At 41.1% G+C, this 20,217-nt stretch overlaps 1 protein-coding gene across 1 annotated transcript in view; it reads right to left on the reverse strand.

Moving 5' to 3' along the window:
* Positions 1-1,221: 1,221 nt before the first annotated feature.
* Positions 1,222-20,217, reverse strand: part of LOC124788862 (diuretic hormone receptor-like) — a 317,583-nt gene continuing 298,587 nt past the window's right edge. The window contains exon 10 of the mRNA XM_047256145.1: positions 1,222-1,405. Within this exon, the coding sequence (XP_047112101.1) occupies positions 1,222-1,405 (184 nt within the window). The remainder of the gene's footprint in view (positions 1,406-20,217) is intronic.

Below are 20,217 nucleotides of genomic sequence, written 5' to 3' on the forward strand. Positions count from 1 at the left end.
AGGAATAGCAGGTAACTCTAAATATAGATAAATGTAAATTAATGCAGATGAATAGGAAAAATAATCCCCTAATCTTTGAATACTCCATTAGTAGTGTAGCGATTGACGCAATCACGTCGATTAAATATTTGGGTGTAACATTGCAGTGCAATATGAAGTGGGACAAGCATGTAATGGCAATTGTGGGGAAGGCGGATAGTCGTCTGCGGTTCATTGGTAGAATTTTGGGAAGATGTGGTTCATCTGTAAAGTACCGCTCGAGCGTTTGGGATTCCTATCAGGTCCGATTGAGGGAGGACATAGATGCAATTCAGAGGCGAGCTGCTAGATTTGTTACTAGAAGGTTTGATCATCTCGCGAATGTTACGGAAATGCTTCAGGAACTCGGGTGGGAGTGTCTATAGGAAAGGAGGCGTTCTTTTCGTGAATCGCTACTGAGGAAATTTAGAGAACCAGCATTTGAGGCTGGCTGCAGTACAATTTTACTGCCGCCAACTTACATTTCGCGGAAAGAGCACAAACATAAGATAAGAGAGATTAGGGCTTGTACAGAAGCATATAGGCAGTCATTTTTCCCTCCTTCTGTTTTGGAGTGGAACAAGTAGAGAAGATGCTAGTTGTGGTACGAGGTACCCTCGGCCACGCACCGTATGGTGGACTGCGGAGTATGTATGTAGATGTAGGACAATACAAACACCTAGTCCCCAGGCAAAGAAAGCCCCAAATCCGGCCGTGAATCGAACCCGGGACCCCGTGATCCAAAAGCAGCAACGCTAGCTGCTACGAGCTGCGGACGTACTACGTGAGGAAAAGAAGGGATTGGTTGGTAGGACATATTCTGAGGCATCAAGGGATCGCCAGTTTAGTATTAGAGGGAAGACTGGGGGGTTAAAATCGTACAGGGAGACCAAGAGATGAATACAGTATGCAGATTCAGAAGGATGTAGGTTGCAGTACTTACTCGGAGATGAAGAGGATTACACAGGATAGAGTAGCATGGGGAGCTCCATCAAACCAGTCTTTGTACTGAAGACCACAACAACAACATGAAATCGTTTGTTACTGTACTTACTGAATCGTCTCTGCAACTTTAATCAATCCAGAGGGGAAAGAATTTTTGTCCTCGGCAAACATATTACAGTACAGGTAACTTGCTGTTGGTTTTAAATGGTGACTGCGCAACGCCTCCGGATGACGTCAGAGCAGAGTGTCGGCGGCTGCTCAGACGGCGTGCTCGGCGCTGGAGCAGGGCTGCAGCAGGCGCCCCGACCCGTTGGACAGCCGCCAGCCGCCGTTGTTGGCGGCAGCCGCAGCGGCGGCGGAGGCGGCCAGCAGCGTCGTCGTCGTCGTCTCGCTGGCCGTCGACTCGCGCTTCCGGTAGCTCACCGCCGGCTGCACCGACAGCCTGCCGCGCGTCGTCACACGCTCCGGTCGCAACGGGCCGGGGCAGCGGAGCAGCGGGGCGGTCAGGAGCAGGGAAGGGAACAACGTGTAGATGTGGCGAAGGGAACACCACGAGCGTGTCAGAATGTCACACGGACAGACAAAAGGATGAAATGACCGGCAATGAGTTTTCAGGTACCATTAACGGTGGAAATCGTGTGACGATCAGAAACAAGGCGGAATTCGGGAAAAAATTATAAAAATACCGTTAAAACGAGCACAAATCATTAGACGGAAGAACGATTTGAAGAAACGTGTAAAGACGTTACGATGTAGATAGGGTAAATGGAAATCCCGGAAACCGTTTGAATAAGCCACCAAAGAGACAAGATGACAGACATTGCATCCAACAGATACAGGATAGGGGTTGAAAATAGTTTACGGAAAACATTGGTATTGTTGCAGCAAGTAAAAAAAAAGCCAAAAAATTTGGCCGCAGGGCATTGTTTCGATAATGGCGGAGTATCGATATTAAAATGCGAGTATTAGCGATACGATGTTCACAAAATGGCGTGTAGCGAAAGTGTGGAAGTGTACATGAACAGGATGGTACGTGGTTGGCACAACGGAAGGAGGAAGGTGAGATTGGCGTTAAGGCAGGACGAGAGAAAAGAGATTAAAACAATAATTAGTTAGCGTCATTTAACTATATTATACTAAAATAATGAAGTATGTATCTAGTTTTAGTATCAACAATACTAATCTAGGTTTTCCAACCATAAGAACAAAACAGTTAGCAAATTTAACTACTTCAGATCTAGCATGCACTATCAGCAGAATTACCACAACATAAAACATAGTGAAACATATTTACTGATTGATTATGCATTAGTGATTTATGTGATTTTCTGTGGCTCTTCGACCGGAGTGGCCGAGCGGTTCTAGGCGCTACAGTCTGGAACCGCGCGACCGCTACGGTCGCAGGTTCGAATCCTGTCTCGGGCATGGCTGTGTGTGATGTCCTTCGGTTAGTTAGGTTTAAGTAGTTCTAAGTTCTAGGGGACTGATGACCTCAGCAGTTAAGTCTCATAGTGCTCAGAGCCATTTGAACCATTTTTTTTCTTTTTTTTTTTTTTTTTTTTTTTTGTGGCTCTTCAGTGGGATCGACAGCATTTGACGGTACTCCTTGGACCATATCAACCGTATAACTTCCTGAATTGATACTGGATCACGCAAATACACAGTGTAGGTTACAGATTTTGGACAAGCAATGGATACAAAGTAAAACAAAGAGAAACAACAAAAAATTCGAGAAAAGGAAATGAGAAGAAATTGGCGACAGTCTTTAGAGCTAGCTTTAAATATCAATACTCTATCAAATAGTTACATTTACTTTTGGGCAACCAGACATTAACGTATATCAGACTTTTTCAGTAACTAAATAATCGGAATGTGTCGTGTTTAGTTAATATGTTCAAATGTTCAAGTGTGTGTGAAATCTTATGGGACCTGACTGCTAAGGTCATCAGTCCCTATGCTTACACACTACTTAACCTAAATTATCCTAAGGATAAACACACACACCCATGCCCGAGGCACGACTCGAACCTCCGCCGGGACCAGCCGCACAGACCATGACTGCAGCGACCTCAGACCGCTCGGCTAATCCCGCTCGGCGTTTAGTTAATACTAAGTACAGAAGCGCACAGCAAATAGTGAAGTGCTTTCGTGTGCTCAGTCAAGCTGTTGATTCAGTTTCTGCATAGTATTTAGAAGAATGACCCAGTTTTCTGGTTCAAGTACTGGGTGCTTGCCCACTGGACTGCTACGAAATTGCGAACTGTTTGTTAGTGTCAAAATTGTTTCAAATGGCTCTAAGCACTATCTGAGGTCATCAGGCACTTAGAACTACTTAAACCTAATTAACCTAAGGACATCACACACACATCCGTGCCCGAGGCAGGACTCGAACCTGCGACCGTAGCAGCAGCGTGGTTCCGAACTGAAGCGCCTAGAAGCGCTCGGCCACAGCGGCCGGCTTTTGTTAGTGTCGCGCCGCTATTTATACTCTAGTTTGATTCACAGTGCTCGTTAATCATTTGATGCTCATTTGTTTCTCAGAGCCCGTACTGATATTTCGTGAAAAGCACATTCTCTCAGCGTTTCCCAATTCTGGTGAATGATGTGGCCGGCAAGATCTTGGTTGCGCAGCGAACACCCAAGCCAATTTTAAATCGAAAAATTCTTTAGATTTTTACGATATTTTTATTTCGATAGACTCCTCAACTACTTTGCCCAATTAAGTTGACTTGTCTATCACGATACAGTTAACATCATACATCATTTCTTCGTTATATTCGAAGCAGTAGACGGCAGCAGTTGGTTTGCTTCGTTATTTTGGTCCAGTATGTTGCTGATCTTCCTTGCATCCTTCCTCGCCTCTTTCAATAGCCAGTCCCGTATGACATACAATATTCGCACTGAATACGATGCACATCCATATTCGAAGACATATATACGTCTTTATCATTACAAGGAATTCTTTTTATCTTTGTCGATGGAAGAAAAACACGCTTTAGGCCACTATTCTTAGGTGTCCGCCAAACGTTGCGGAATTCGGGCCAGTATAAAGCAAATGAGCAATTTTTGGCTTTTCTTCCTGTGTGTGGCTACGGTCCAGGCAGACAGTACACAAAAAACACAACACGAGTTGCAGCTTCTGAAGATGACTGAATCGGTCATCGAAGTACTGAGCATAAAAGTACTTTCACGTTGGGAAGATACACCAGCTCCAGAATATTTATTAAACAGAAAACTGTTAGGGAATTCCGTTAAAAGAAAAGGTGAAGATTTCGATGACATGTCCTCAAACCTTGTTGGTAAAGAAGTAGGTAACAATCAGACAAAAATTAACACCTTAACTGCAGCTGAGTAGCTGTAAGCTGGTTCGCAGAACGGTCGTTACGGAGACAATGTTGGTAGCCCTGTCGTTCATGTGAATGGTCAGCTACACAACAGTCGGACCCCTATTCGCTAGTACTGACCTCCACAACGGTCGTTCACTCCTGTCACTGGACTGGACTGTTCACATGACTGTTGTTCGAACCCACTGCTAACCAATCCAGCAGCCCGCCTTTGAACTGCTCCGATATCTTTCTCAAAACAGACCTGGTGAGGATCGAGCAGTTGAGCCTCAGTTTTTAGACTTATAGTTCATGCTGCTGTAAATGTAGATACAGATAATACTGCTGACAATCGCGTTACTAGATGTTACACTTGCTCCTTATTGTAGATTTATTGTTAAGTCCACAGTCGATCAACCGTTCATATGATCTGGGTAAAGACTTTTCACAATGTTGATTGTTAAATCCACATGTGTTGTGGTCATATCTGTTTCAATATTTAGAGTAAATGTTATTTTCTGTTGAAAGCGCTATTGGCTTTCTGAATGTGGTTATACGCATTTGAATAGTGAGGTTTCGTAATGACGAGTATTAGCAGATAAGTAATGAGTTTCTTAAGTGTTCATGAAGACCAGTTAAAACTGTACACTGACACTGTAATCATTCCATGAGCTTTAGTAGCTGTGGGTGTGTCATTCGCGGTGACTTCGTTTGCCCCTTATTGTCTTTCGGCACCAATAGTTAACATTCCACAACCAACTACAGCTACATATAGTAAGGTAACTAGCACATTTTCATATTTCTAAATACAATTCTAAATTAAAACTTAATATGAAAGAAAACAGTAACGAAAAGGAGTTGGCACTGCAAAATATACCTATTGTTTTGAACGGAATGATTGCTGATGGTATTGACAGCTACAGGGTGTGAAAAAGAAAAAGAAAATCCATTTCAACTTCTCATATTATAGTATACAATCAAAATAGGTTCATCCTCATAAAAACAAATTCATTTCAGTTTATTTATGCTCGCAAGTGGTTCATCGTAAATTTTTACTTGCTCATTTAATTACGAAACAAAACTATTCCACCTGTTTATATAGTTCATAATCTGTATATTTTAGGTGCATCGATTTATAGACGACAGTTGAACATTCCAGGAAATGGCTGGTTGGTAATGGTGTTAGGTGTGGGGTAAATGTTGTAGAATAAAATCAGTATTTGCCTACTACATGCCGGTTGCAGATTGCCGTAGTTACGCTGAGGCTGAGAAGTTGTCACAGGGTAGGCAAGCATGGACAGCTGCGTCAGTCCGGTGAAGATGGCACTTGAGTTTTAGACATGTACGATCTTTTAGAGTTATTCATACATATGCTATAGTTTTCGCGTACTGTCTACAAAATCTGAGTGCTTTTCCAGAATATCGCGAAGTAGACAATAGCAATTTTGATCTTGTAAAAATATATTAGCCCATTTTCGAAAAAAAATTATGATCACGATTCTAAACAGTTTCCCAAGAGATATGCAGGAAAACTTAACGACTTTTGCTATAACATGGGAACCACATTCACCGCTTAAAAAAAGAAAACAAATTTGTACAACAATATTCTGGTCACAGTTCTGAACAGCACCCCAAGATTTCTACCGAAAATCATCAGTTAATCCCTCACTCGAACTTTGTCTGCAGGTAACCGAATGGTCAGACCCCCAACTGGTTAGGTATAAGTGCAAGATTACATAGTGTGTCTTTGTGTAATTTAAATTAGCCATTTAAAATGAAACTGTGGCAGAGGTGGTCTTTTCGGCTTTTCAATGATCGTGGTAAGGTACATTAATTTTCACTGTAAAGCGTTCTAGAGTATAGAGTGCAGTGCTATGGAGATGCTGTGGTAAGAATCTGTGGTGTCCCTGTAATATGGTTACTGGAGACAGCGAAAATTTATTTTCACCTTTGGAAGATGACTATGACCACATACCAACTCCGGAATATTTATTAAGCAGGAGAATATCAGGGGACGCTGTCATTTGGATGACATGTCCATAAGGTTTATTCGTAAAGAAGTAGGTAACAATCAAACAACACTGAAAACTTTTACTAATAAGGATGTAAGGATTATACGCAAACAACCTGATCACAGCTGTTTGAAAGGGATGGTTAAACTTGTTCAGTCGGTGCTCTTTTGCAGTTGTCGCTCTACTGTAATGGATATTTACGAAGCACAAACATCCATAAAACTTGCAGACCACCAAAATTGAAATTTCTTCTCGGTTTCGAAGAATTTATAAAATGATCGATGATAGAGAAACTGACGGGTGCTATGGTCGATATCGGATCGAAAAAGTCATCGAAAGATCTTCACACAACAATTAAGGAAGATCATTATGGTTCCCTTACTTTCGTTCAAGCTGACATTTTTCGTTGAAGAAACGGACGACTACAGTAAAGTTGGGTCCTGAAATGTTATTGGTTCAGTGACCAATAATGACATAACAGAACTATTTCACCTCTACTGCCACCTAAAAATGAGCTACAATAACACCGTCAAAGAAGAATCGCTTTTCAAAATTGTAACATAACTTTTTCGAGAAATTCTGCAGAAATATTCAAATTTTATACAGAGGGCTCGTAACTATATCATATCTATCACGAACTTGGAAGAAAATGTGATTTCTCGAAAGTCGGATACCAACTTCACCAGTACGGAATATGAGTCCCTTGTTATTGTAGTTACCTCATAAACTATAAACTGCAAAAAAAAGGAGCAAAACAAAACGATGGGAGAAATTCGAATTTGGTGAGCATCTTTTTTTCGCAAGTAAGCGAATACTTTTTTTTACAAGATTAAAATATTTCAGAGTACTTTTTTTCTTCGCGAAGTTCAGCAGAACTGATCTAATTTTTTGTAGAGGAATCCAGAACTACTGCATGTCTATTAAGAACTCAGAAAAAATGAACAGTTCTCTAAGTCATGTGCCAACTTCACAAGTCTGCGTCAAACCAGTCTTCAGAATGAAGGCTATAACACTAATAAAAACAAAAAGTAAACCATTTTCTTCAACTGCTCTCATTCATTTACGTTCATTTATGGTTTTCGTTCAGACAGCAGTGCTGACAGGTTGCTTCTACATCAGTTCTTAACAGGTTGCTGGTAACATGTATCAAAGTTTCTTGTGATTTAGCCGTAACACTCGGAACACATTTGCTCGCACAACTTCTTCTAAATTTAATTCCGTCGTTATGATTGCAATGTGTTCAGTGAATGTCAGTGTTAATTTACAGAAAGTTTCTGTGCCTCATTTCATGTTACTCTACAAACATAGTAATGACCTTGGGTATACTGCTACAGTAGGGAATTTCTTAACGTTCTTGTCTTCTAAGAGATAACTGAGCTTTTATTTTGGAAATCTCCTCTTCGTTTAATTTGAAATCATTTTAGGGACAGAAAAGTTTCTCGTATGTACACACTTTATTACATATATTTTCACTTTATAGCTCTTTCCTTATCGAGGGGACATTCTACATATCATATGCTTGAAAGTTTCCGGTGAAGAGTACTTCTTACTAGAGTTAGGGTTCAGCACGTCTTCAATTTGTGGTTGATATTCAGCTAATACTTGCATTACACTGCTATTACGTATTTTATGTTGTTCAGATATGAGACTCTTGTAAGGTAAGGAGTCTAAATGACCAATTTTTAATTTTGGAGGTAACTTTAGATTAAAGGCAGACACAAATGTGCGTGGCCTGTAGATACAAGTAACACGCAGTTTGGTACCGGCGCCTAGTGACTGAAAGGAAAACTGTTACGACAATCACATATTTTCTTTGGAAGTCAAAGGTTATATCTGCACTTTTACCTCTTGGCTGCAAAGTGGTTGCAAACTGCTCTTTGTTTTCCTGGCTGAGTCTTTAACAGTTTTTACTTGTGATTTATTGTTACGGTTTTGTTTCCTACACAGTTTGTTGATATTTTAGATATATTTATTAAACTGTAAAAGATAAGTACACGTATGTGAGAAATGTCGGAAACAGAATAAAGAGAACAGAACCTCAGTTTAAGTAATGGTTAGTGTTTTAACATGTGTTTTACATATTTTGTTATGAGTAAATTTACAAATACTTTATTATTGAATAAATAACGTTTAAATACTAACATCCATTTTACAAGTAAGTGACTGCGTTTGGAAAGAATTTAAACACAATACGTACTCAAGGTATGAGGTCAGAAAATTTTTAAGAATAGAGGATGCAAAATACTGTTTACTTCTTCTGCAGACAATGATGAAGATAAAATTTTTGAAACTGATATAAAGTCTGATAAATCTACTGGAAATGACTCGCCACATCACATTAAGACGACCAGTAAAGTGGAAAAGAAATAAAAATTCTAGACTTCGAAATGAAGGGAAATAGTATACAGATTGGCAGGGGAAAGTTGATGAAAACCAGAGGATAAGCCTGCATGTTCAAAACTGCAGATTTACATGTAAAGAAAATATTAATGAAGAGGAGAGACCACAAACATTTGATGAATACAGGAATCTATGAACATGGAATCTCCGAACATCATTCATTAACTCTTCAGTTTCAGTGTAACAGCCAATGCGGCCAAAACATGTGCCATGCATGCAAAAAAAAAAAAAAAAAGGTAACCTGCACTTACAGTATGAAAATATTCAGAGAATCTAAAGGAATTCAGAGTACGTCAACAGTTTCTCTTGCTGACGTTGGGTGTATGTAACAAACATGTTACCGTCGTCTTGCTTGAGAAATATTCCACTGAAGTTTCTCCAAAAGACTGTAGAGGATGTAAAAAAAGAAAAAACAGGAAACATGATCCCTGATAAACAAGCTCTGATTGTTAAGATATGTATCAATTCATTTCCAAAACATGGCAGTTATTATAGTAGAAAGAAATATCCTAATGTTAAGTATTTGGATCCTAGGCCAAATATAACCGAAATCTATGAGCCCTACGAGGCGTTTCGCGACGAAAAGAATTTACCACCTGCTAAAAAGTTACTATTGAATTGGGTTCAATATGGCCTTCAATCTGGGTTTCGATATACCTTGTACTGATACTTGTGTCGCGTATAAGAAGTTGCAGAATTTCACAGTTCATGGACCGCCAGAAAATGTTCAGAAACTCACTCTTGAAAAGGAATTCGCTGGTGACATTGCTATCGTGAGTGAAAGTGAAGAAGAATTACACGATCTGCTGACTGGAACGAAAAGTCTAATGAGTAGAAAATATAGATTGAGAATAAAGAAAACACGACGGAATTAATGATAAGTAGTAGAAATGAGAAAAGTAAGAAACTTAACATCAAGACAGATGGCCACAAAGTAGATGAAGTTAATGATCTCTGCTACCTGGGCAGCAAAGGAAACAGTGACCGACGGAGCAAGAAAACGGGCATTCCTGGCCAGGAGAAGTCTACTAATATCAAACATAGGTATTAATTTGGGGAAGACATTTGTGTGAATGTACGTTTGGAGCACAGCGTTTTATGGTAGTGAAACACGGGCTGTGGAAAAACCGGAAAAGAAGAGAGTCGAAGCGCTTGAGATGTGGTGCTACATACGAATGTTCAAAACTAGTGGATTGATAAGGTAAGGAATGAGGTGGTTCTGCGCAGAATCAGAAAGGAAAGGAATATACAGGAAAAACTGTCAAGGAGAAGGGATAGGATGATAGGACATCTGTTAAGACATCAGGGAATGACTTTCATTGTACTAGAGGGAGCCGTAGGGGGCAAAAACTAAAGAGGAAGACAGAGATTAGAATACAAACAGCAAATAATTGAGGACGTGGGTTGCAAGTGCTACTCTGAGATGAAGAGGTTGGCAAGGGAGACGAATTAGTGGCAGGCCGTGTCAAACCAGTCAGAAGAGTGATGACAAAAAATAAGAAATACTAATTCATAAAATTCAGCATTAATTATTCTGGATAAGGTAGGAAATATGGCTTTGAATGTTTGAAAATAAATATTTTTTCCTTAAGTTGTGAATGATATTTTGTGCAGTGTCTCAATTCTGAACATCATTTCTTCAAAACTAACATTTTGTTACTTACACCCCTTGGTTTCTAAGGGTCTATATGTAAATAACGCTGCATTACAGAAAATACATATCAAGCATTGAAGCAAATGTGCACAAACATGTTGACACATCGATTGTTCGCATAGACTGTGTTACAGCAAACAGCCTGAAAGGAAAAGGTACGAAAATCAAAGAAACAGGCAACGATGCCGCCAGCGTGCTTACATTGGTATCGCAGTAACAGAGTGCCACGGAAAACTGTTTACACTGCTGCAGTGCCACTGCTGTCAGAAGGCTCGCAAACTGTCAACTTGTTTACTGAACTTCAGTTAATGTTGTTCAATATGCGCGCAATATGCCCTCAATTTGCATTCGAATTCGATAACGGAGCTCTTAATTGGCTGTTACTCGACGCCATTAATGGTACAAGACCGAACTGCTCTAGTTAACTACATTGCGTGTAATTTTGTTACGAATGAAATTTTGTCGTTCCAGATCATGAATAGTACGTGGCAAACATTTCCTTTCATAACAGTCTTAAAACTGTGAAAATGTAATTTCCCCGTACAGTGCAAAGATGTTTCTAAACATTAGCGTACGTAAATACAAAAGTTTGCTTTTCCTTGAATCTGTTCTGTAAATATCAGATATTAAGCAATATAAAAGCGCAAATAGACTCAATCACTGTCAACTGCACTTGGAGTGGCGCTGCCTGTAGGTCGCTCAATGTCATAATGTGTTTCATCAAGGGGTGAAGGTTTACAATATGAAACAAGATGTCGTATACACTGAAACGTGTAGAAAAATTACACAGAGCGATTTGTGTTAAACAGTACAAGTGATGCCTACAGCTATTTTTGAAAACATTATTGGAGAAATCAGCGATCACAATAAAATAACAGAAATTAATTATAACAGTGTAGATCGCAAACCATGTTTATTAAGGAGACCGGTTTCAATCAACACACGATTATCTTCAGAGCTGCGACCATTCAGATAGGCAATAAACCGCTGAATCACATGCCTTACTTTTTAGACTGTACTAATTAATTTCAGTGATGCCAACAGCCCACAGGACGACTGCTAAATGAAGCAGTAACACGTAATAACCAGAAGCAGAGAATCATGCACTGCGACTAGGGAATCAACAAATTCGATTCTCTGATAGAGTGATTTTGTGGTGGTCTACTTGTAACTAATCTAGGGTTCACATATCAGCCAAAAAACAGAAAAAAAACGTAAGAGAAGAATGATTGAAATCAGACAAGTTGTTGTGCTTATTGCTAAATAAAGGAAAAGCATGAAATTTTGCTTTACGATTTCTATAAACTGCGTTGCCGTAACTCTCTAATGTTTCTAGATAGGAAGACGTCAAGAACAAGCCGCTACACGTGTACGTATAAGCAATCAACTATCAAAGTCTTTATAGCCTCTTAGGATATCTCCATAATTAGGGGGCGAAACGTTACACACAGAAACATACCTTAATTAAACAATGGTTTAAATCCAACGAAAGTAAAATTATGAAGGACCGATGTTTCATTTTCGTGAAGCCAAGTTCAATTGACACTACTTGGATCCAGTGAGTATTAAAAAAAAAAAAAAACGAAGTTTAACCTCATGGAAAACCTGTTTTGCGAGTGTGGGCACAAAGAAATAGATGAAAGGGAAATATAAATACGAATGTGTTAAGACTGTACAAACAATGACAGTATCAAAATTCACGAGGTAGCATTAAAAAGCGTTATGCTTATCATTGCCTCGGACTTGTAAAGATACCTGTGATTCATGAGTATTGACAATCAAAGAAACTCAGAGGTATGAATTTAGAAAATTACGTCGCAAATTGACGAATAAAGAGCTCAGAACAGTAGGTTATTGACCAACGTGGTGTTATTTGTGAAACGAGCACATTTGACAGGATACATAAGATGAGCGTGGACTGGAGCTGTTAAATATTAATTCACTTGCTAAAGAACAAAGTGGAAAGTTAAAAAAGAGAGGAAACAGTCATCAACGTGTATTAGAAAGGGTGGTCCATTGATGGTGACCGGGCCAAATATCTCATGAAATAAGCGTCAAACGAAAATACTACAAAGAACGAAACTTGTCTAGCTTGAAGGGGGAAACGAGATGGCGCTATGGTTGGCCCGCTAGATGGCGCTGTCATAGATCAAACGGATATCAGCTGCGTTTCTTTAAATAGGAACCCCAATTTTTATTACATATTCGGGTAGTACGTAAAGAAATATGAATGTTTTAGTTTGACCACTTTTTTCGCTTTGTGATAGATGGTGCTGTAATAGTCACAAACATATAGCTCACAATTTTAGACGAACAATTGGTAACAGGTAGGTTTTTAAATTGCCATACATAACGTAGGTACATTTGAACATTTTATTTCGGTTGTTCCAATGTGATACACGTATCTTTGTGAACTTATCATTTATGAGAACGCTTGCTGTTACAGCGAGATTACCTGCAAATACCATATTAATGGAATAAATGCTCAAAATGATGTCCGTTAAGCTCAATGCATTTGACATTGCGTCTAACGACATTCCTCGTTTGCCCTCCGTAATATTCGTTTCGTACATGCATTGACAATGCGCTGACGCATGTTGTCAGGCGTTGTCGGTGGATCACGATGGCAAATATCCTTCAACTTTCCCATTGAAAGAAATCCGGGGACGTCAGATCTGGTGAACGTGCTGGCCATGGTATGGTGCTTCGACGACCAATCCACCTGTCATGAAATACGCTATTCAATACCGCTTCAACCGCCCGCGAGCTATGTGCTGGACATCTATCACGTTGGAAGTACATCGCCATTCTGTCATGCACTGAAACATCTTGTAGTAACATCGGTAGAACATTACGTAGGAAATCGACATACATCGCACCATTTAGATTGCCATCAATAAAATGGGGGCCAATTATACTTCCTTCCAAAATACGGCACCATGCATTAACCCGCGAAGGTCGCTGATGTTCCACTTGTCGCAGCCATCGTGGATTTTCCGTTGCCCAATCATGCATATTATGCCGGTTTACGTTACCGCTGTTGCTGAAAGACGGTTCGTTACTAAATAGAAGGCGTGCAAAAAATCTGTCATCGTCCCGTAATTTCTCTTGTGCCCAATGGCAGAACTGTACACGACGTTCAAAGTCGTCGCCGTGCAATTCCTGGTGCATAGAAATATGGTACGGGTGCAATCGATGTTGATGTAGCATTCTCAACACCGACGTTTTTGAGATTCCCGATTATCGCCCAATTTGTCTGCTACTGATGTGCGGATTAGCCGCGACAGCAGCTAAAACACCTACTTGGGCATCATTATTCGTTGCAGGTTGTGGTTGACGTTTTACATGTGGCTGAACACTACCTGTTTCTTTAGATAACGTAACTATCCGACGAACGGTCCGGACACTTGGATGATGTCGTCCAGGATACCGAGCAGCATACGTAGCACACCCCCGTTGGTCATTTTGATCACAATCGCCATACATCAACACGATGTCGACCTTTTCCGCAATTGGTAAACGGTCCATTTTAACACGGGTAACGTATCACGAAGCAAATACCGTCCGCACTGGCGGAATGTTACGTGATACCACGTACTTATACGTTTGTGACTATTACTTCGTCAACTATCACAAAGATAAAAAAGTGGTCCAACTAAAACATTCGTATTTCTTTACGTACTAGAGGAATATGTAATAAAAATGGAGGTTCCTATTTTTAAAAACGCAGTTGATATCCGTTTGACCTATGGCAGCGTCATCTAGCGGGGCAACCATAGCGCCATCTGGTTTCCCCCTTCAACCCAGACGAGTTTAGTTGTTTGTAGTTTTTTTCGTTTAATGCCTATTTCGTGAGATGTCAATGGACCACCCTGCAGAGAGTACGGTTTTTTTCGGTTTTATAGGACATTTACTAATCTGTTAGCAGTAAACAGTAAACAGTTCGGTATTTGTTGGCGTTGTGGATAGGAAGGAGATGTAATTCTTGAGTGAAAAGTAACAATTACTAGAGTCGATGTATGCAAAGATAGAAAGGATCCCACTGTAGAGAAAGAACTGGCGCACAGCGTAACGTTATTTAGAATACTAGCAACAATAATTTTGATGATAGTGATGACGTCAGTAACCTGGGTAACACTAAAACAAGAAAGGAAGGAATGAAAGGCCACATGGAAAATGTAGTGTATGAACGGCTGGGGCCCTGCATATTGGGCAACCACACTCGCGGATCTGCTTCGAGAACCAGGCATGGGCCCTGAAAATTGTCTGTCAACAGAAGAATCACTGAGCTGTTTATCACGAAGCCTGCCGCAGCCACCACACCGTATTAGGGCAAGAGCTGCGTCGGTACGTGGCGTGCAGGTCGCGGTGAACAGCGCAGCAGTCACAGGCTGCTATTCGCAAGCGCGCGGTCACGTGTGCGCCACGGAACGTGTAATCTTCCGCGGACGGGTACTTATGTCGCCGCTGAGCAGTCCGACAGCCTTCATACGATCACCAATATCAGTACCTATGTCGCTGTGTTACCAATTGCCTGCTGCCTTGATCTGCCCATCGTCGGAGGATGGTACGGGACTTCAAGGCCCCCCGCCACAACTTAAAAGTGCACTCTAATGATGTCATTGCAATTACATCATTGTAGGATATACCGGTTTTACCCTTACACCAAGACAGTAAGACCGAGATCCACCCGTGACGCTGAATGTTTCGCGCATGCTCTCATAGGGTGCGTTTTTCATTGGTTGGATTTAAGTAACCAATAACCGACTAAAAAAAAGGTTTGACAGCCAGTTACGCTCCGAGCTCCAGACCGACTGTCAGCCTTCTCTGGTCTCCGTTACGACCCAGGACCAGTCACAGATTTTGTAGTCAGGCAGTGCCGTCTAGCCGAAGCCGTAACCCGCCCCCGGGGATCCTGCTTCACTGAACTTGCGTCTGGATTGCCTGTGAGCACGGTCTCGTGGAGCCATAACTCTACGGCACCTGGCAGCCCATCAGTGGACTATACAAAAGTTCGTAGCCCCGTGGGACTGTGTTGCTATTCCTCCACGTCACCTCTCTACTCATTGCCTCTATGACGCTGATGGATTTCGTTATAGTGAGCACCCTCTATGTATCATCAAGGATTGACATTTCAGTTGTAATCAAGTTGTGTGAACATTCGTTCTCAGAAGTTGTACTGAGGTCATGGTAAATAAACAGCTGATATTCCAATACGTGAACGTAAGCTACTACTTTGTTACATCATTTGGTCAACCCCAAAACAGCTGGAGGACTTCAGTTCACAGGCAAGTAATCGTAAAAGCTGACATACACACTGACAAACAAGGCCTCTAGTGCGAGGTCACAAAAGGCCAATGGCGTTTACGGCAGTCGACCACCCTCATAGTGTCTAATATGCAACCGCAATGGTAAAATGTGTGGGACTGCATGTATCCAATGGTGAGCAGAGCATAAGGCTATGGAACGTACCTGAACTGCTTAGTCGACGAGTAACTCACAACTGTGTAGCAGTGCTAGTGTCGTTGATACAGAGCAGAGCTATGACAAGGATAAACAAAACTAACGTTGCATTACATCTACAACAGTTGCCGACGTTAACATTTCGTCAGGAGCGAACCCAAGGAATTTCGCAAAGGGAGACAGAAGTGGCAGGTGAAATATTAGCTTTTCTACAAGAGGAGTCAGTGGAATGTGTGGTGTCGTATAAGCTCGACTCTGCGGAAAATGTACGTGAGGAGTACAGTGATGACGACACGTTCTTAACAAGTCAAAGTGATACTGAAACAAGTATCGAACCATGTAGCTCACACTCCTTGCCGGACAGGGATACGCAAACTCCGTCTCCATTGAAACGTAGTAAAGAATAATAGTTGTCCAAGGAGCATGTATTAGATATAATTTCGTACACGTAAGATCATCCGCAGCATCGTAAAAATGAATTATGGACGGATTTCGAATAAGTCCGCAGCAATATGACCGTGTAGTGCATAAGAAAAGCTACAGATGTTCAAGAGACGACGACGATCACTTGTTACAAAAACTAGTGTTTGCGCGTTTCAAGGATGCTAGATGCAATTTGCAGTATGAGACCAACTACGTTATGCACATCAAATTTCGCAGGACACAGGTTACAGTATTTCAGGGAATGCAGTGGATGGCTACATTTATTTATTTATTTATTTTTCCGTGGGACCACACTAAGGAGAAGTCTCCATGGTCATGGAACGAGTCAATACATGAAATTATAACACGATATTAGAAACAGATAAAATTGAATATAAAAAAAACATATTCAGGTGACAAGTCGTAAGTTTAAATGAAGAAAATCAACAATGTAATACTGGAATTTGCTTAATTTTTTAGCTCTTCCAGGAGCTCCTCGACAGAATAGAAGGAGTGAGCCATGAGGAAACTCTTCAGTTTAGACTTAAAAGAGTTTGGGCTACTGCTAAGATTTTTGAGTTCTTGTGGTAGCTTATTGAAAATGGATGCAGCAGAATACTGCACTCCTTTCTGCATAAGAGTCAAGGAAGTGCATTCCACATGCAGATTTGATTTCTGCCTAGTATTAACTGAGTGAAAGCTGCTAACTCTTGGGAATTACCTAATATTGCTAACAACAAACGACATTAAAGAAAATATATACTATGAGGGCACTGTCAAAATTCCCGGACTATTGAATAGGGGTCGACAAGAGGTTTTCGAACTTACACCACACATAGCTCGAACAGTCCGTTTTTGAGCCAAAAATACCCTTTTTGAATCAGAAGAATTACCCCAAAAAATAATACCAAATGACATAAGCATATGAAAATATGCGAAGTAGACTACTTTCGTGTTGAAATGACTTCAAACAGTGCTACAAAATTGGAAGACGTAAGATAACGAAGTTTCAAACAAAGCGTCAACTTCACGATGCACTTCGTAGATGACATAAACAAAATTATCCCACCGTTCAGTAAAGACTTCCAGTCGGGACTGAAAGAGAGAATGCATATGAAAGGAACCCTTGAAATTAGGTATACCGAGAGAGTTGCATGAAGATGAACTAAAATCAATGCCTTAACACATTCGTATACAATTATGTCTACTGTTAACCTGAATAGTACATGGAATGGAAAGTTATTTATTGTGATGCGAGGAGTCGGAGGTGCTCCGCCCCCTACGGTTCTTTCTCGTATGCGTGATCGTCAAAGGAGGCTAGGTAATATTTACGTCATAGCAAGCAAGAGTGGGGAAATGGGCATAATAGAACTACAAATCTCGTATGATCACTCAACCACTGGAGAAATTCAGCCTTTGGACGTTTGTTTTTTCTGCGCCTATAAAGCACATTATAGCAATAGTTTCAGCTACGCCTTAAAGGATATCCAGTTTCACGATAAGACCTATGGCTGTTTCGCGTTCTGTTGCAGGTCGTCACATTCCATAAATTCTCATCACCCTATTACACCAATACTTTTCTATACGTATTCTTTAAGGGTGCATATCTGGCTCAACGTTCTTCACGGATTGTAGCTCCCAAGGAGTTGGCATTCGATCTTGATAGTGTGAAACTTTGTGATCAATGTGACGCGCCATTTTTCATTCGGTGTTCATGCTGCAAGTTAACGGTTTGTTTGGGACATTTCTTGAATGCTAACGATGTCCATTCTATGAAGTGTAATACATACATGCCATTAAAGATTGATCTCAGTTCCTCCCGGACTCTCATTTTCAGTCGCCCTCCTGGCGCACATGGTGAGTCATTACCAGTTAATATTTTTCCTGTCATAATTTTCAACACAATACTTTTAAATGGCTCCTACTGAAGATTGAACTCGCGACCTCCTACTCAAGGAGTTCCTTGTGAGACCTGTGAACACGTCGAAAATAGCATCGACTTAACTGATTATGGACTTGCACTGTCGAACCTGGCATACATCTTTCAGGCAGAGTTTTGTATCTCCTTACTCCGACTCACCCCAACAGTAATTCGACCGTATTGATTGACTACAGAAACTGTCCACAGCATATGGTCAGGTTGTCAGCATCCCTCCGTCTAGCTCGTAGGCTCATAGCTTCGATCCACGACCGCGTTTGACTCATTCTTCTCTCAGGCATAGGGTGTTTGTGTCGTCGTAATCATTTCATCTCATCTTCATGAAAAAGACGTGAAAGTCGCCGAAGTGGTCGAACAGAAACACTTGCACCAGGCAGCGGAACCATCCCATGCTGTGTCTCATCACAGAATGAGTTCATTTTTTCACTACAGTAACGGAAGAAATATTACACTACGTTCAATTTAAGAATTGTGCTATGGTAATTAAAGAGAGTGTATTTGGTACGAGCATTATTACTACATCATCAAATAGCAATCTTTAGTTACTATCATTTGATACCTTCTAAGCGACGAAAGTCTGCTGTTCACTAAAACAGTATCTGTAAACGCGGCTTCAAATTACGGCATGGGGCACATTAACACCTTCATAAGGGACGAATATCACAGAACATCATTTTCGGATCTGGCAATGACATAGGTGAAATAACTGACACTCTTTCTGTCATTATCGTACTTACCAATATACACTTGTGATGTAGACAAAGAAATACATTTCCGCTTCTGAGAGCGGCGACGTGCAGTGAATTGGCGAGATTCATAAACAGTACTGCAGCCCATTACTTGTATCGTTTCCCATGGATCCCTTTTACTCATTCGATGCACGATTGTTAAACGCTTCTCACAATTCACGGCAGCAGTTACTAGATCAGAGGTTCGCACGTCTTGCTCGATGTTGTCCCCCTTTGATGTACGGCAGTAAAGGTAACGTATGTTGGTAGTGTGTGTATTTGGTACACACATCTTCTCTTTTGCTAAAAAAAAAAAAAAAATGGCTCTGAGCACTGTGGAACTTAACAGCTATGGTCATCAGTCCCCTAGAACTTAGAACTACTTAAACCTAACTAACCTAAGGACATCACACACATTCATGCCCGAGGCAGCATTCGAACTTGCGACCGTAGTGGTCTCGCGGTTCCAGACTCTAGCACCTAGGTCCACTCGGCCATCTCTTTTGCTAAACTGCTATGCTGGAGGTGTAACTGTGCTCGTGACTGCGCCTTTCCTGAGCAGAGTTTTCTCTTCTGCAGACCAACGTACAGTCACCGTGGCTGTACTGGGCTTAATACTAACACCTGAAATGCAAGATTTGAAGCTGTTGTCATATCAAAATAATTCCAAACTGAACTGCCATGCCAACGCTTCGTGTACGCTATTGCAGGCAGGAAAAAAGGTTCTACCTCACAGTGGCAATGCACGGCGACACGCGGTGGCCCTTACACTTGCCGTAGCCCTGAGAAAATCAAAACATCTCCATACCACTTGCCGTATCCCTGTGAAAACACAAATTTCATGCTGAAAAGTAAACATGCGAAGGCCACTAACGACCTGCTCCGCTGAGATCAAGAAATTGGAGGAATACGAAAACAGCCGAGTCGGCAAGTACGTAAGGAAATCCAGACAAATGACTAACGTAACATTTCCGTTACTGCAATCCGGGTGGAGGTAGCTCATTGGAGGAGTACGGAAATAGCGGAGTCATCTCAATTCAGGCACGAACAGATTACGTGGAAAGAACGTTATGGTTAAACAAACGTATCACGTAGTACGAAACTATGCTTCGAGTTTCCGGAATATAAGTTAAACAGTATCGAAAACGTACGGTATGCAAAAGCCATAGCCAACTGACCTGGGGAGTCGTGCAATTACTCTAATGTACGTGGAGTGTTCGTGGTGTTTTGACACAGTTCGGAAGCAATGATGTGGTGGATTATCATACTCAAGGTACAGATCGCCAGTAGTGTGATGTAGGCAAACAAACTG

The sequence above is a fragment of the Schistocerca piceifrons genome, chromosome 3 (genome assembly GCF_021461385.2).
Source record: "Schistocerca piceifrons isolate TAMUIC-IGC-003096 chromosome 3, iqSchPice1.1, whole genome shotgun sequence".
Classification (NCBI taxonomy): domain Eukaryota; kingdom Metazoa; phylum Arthropoda; class Insecta; order Orthoptera; family Acrididae; genus Schistocerca; species Schistocerca piceifrons.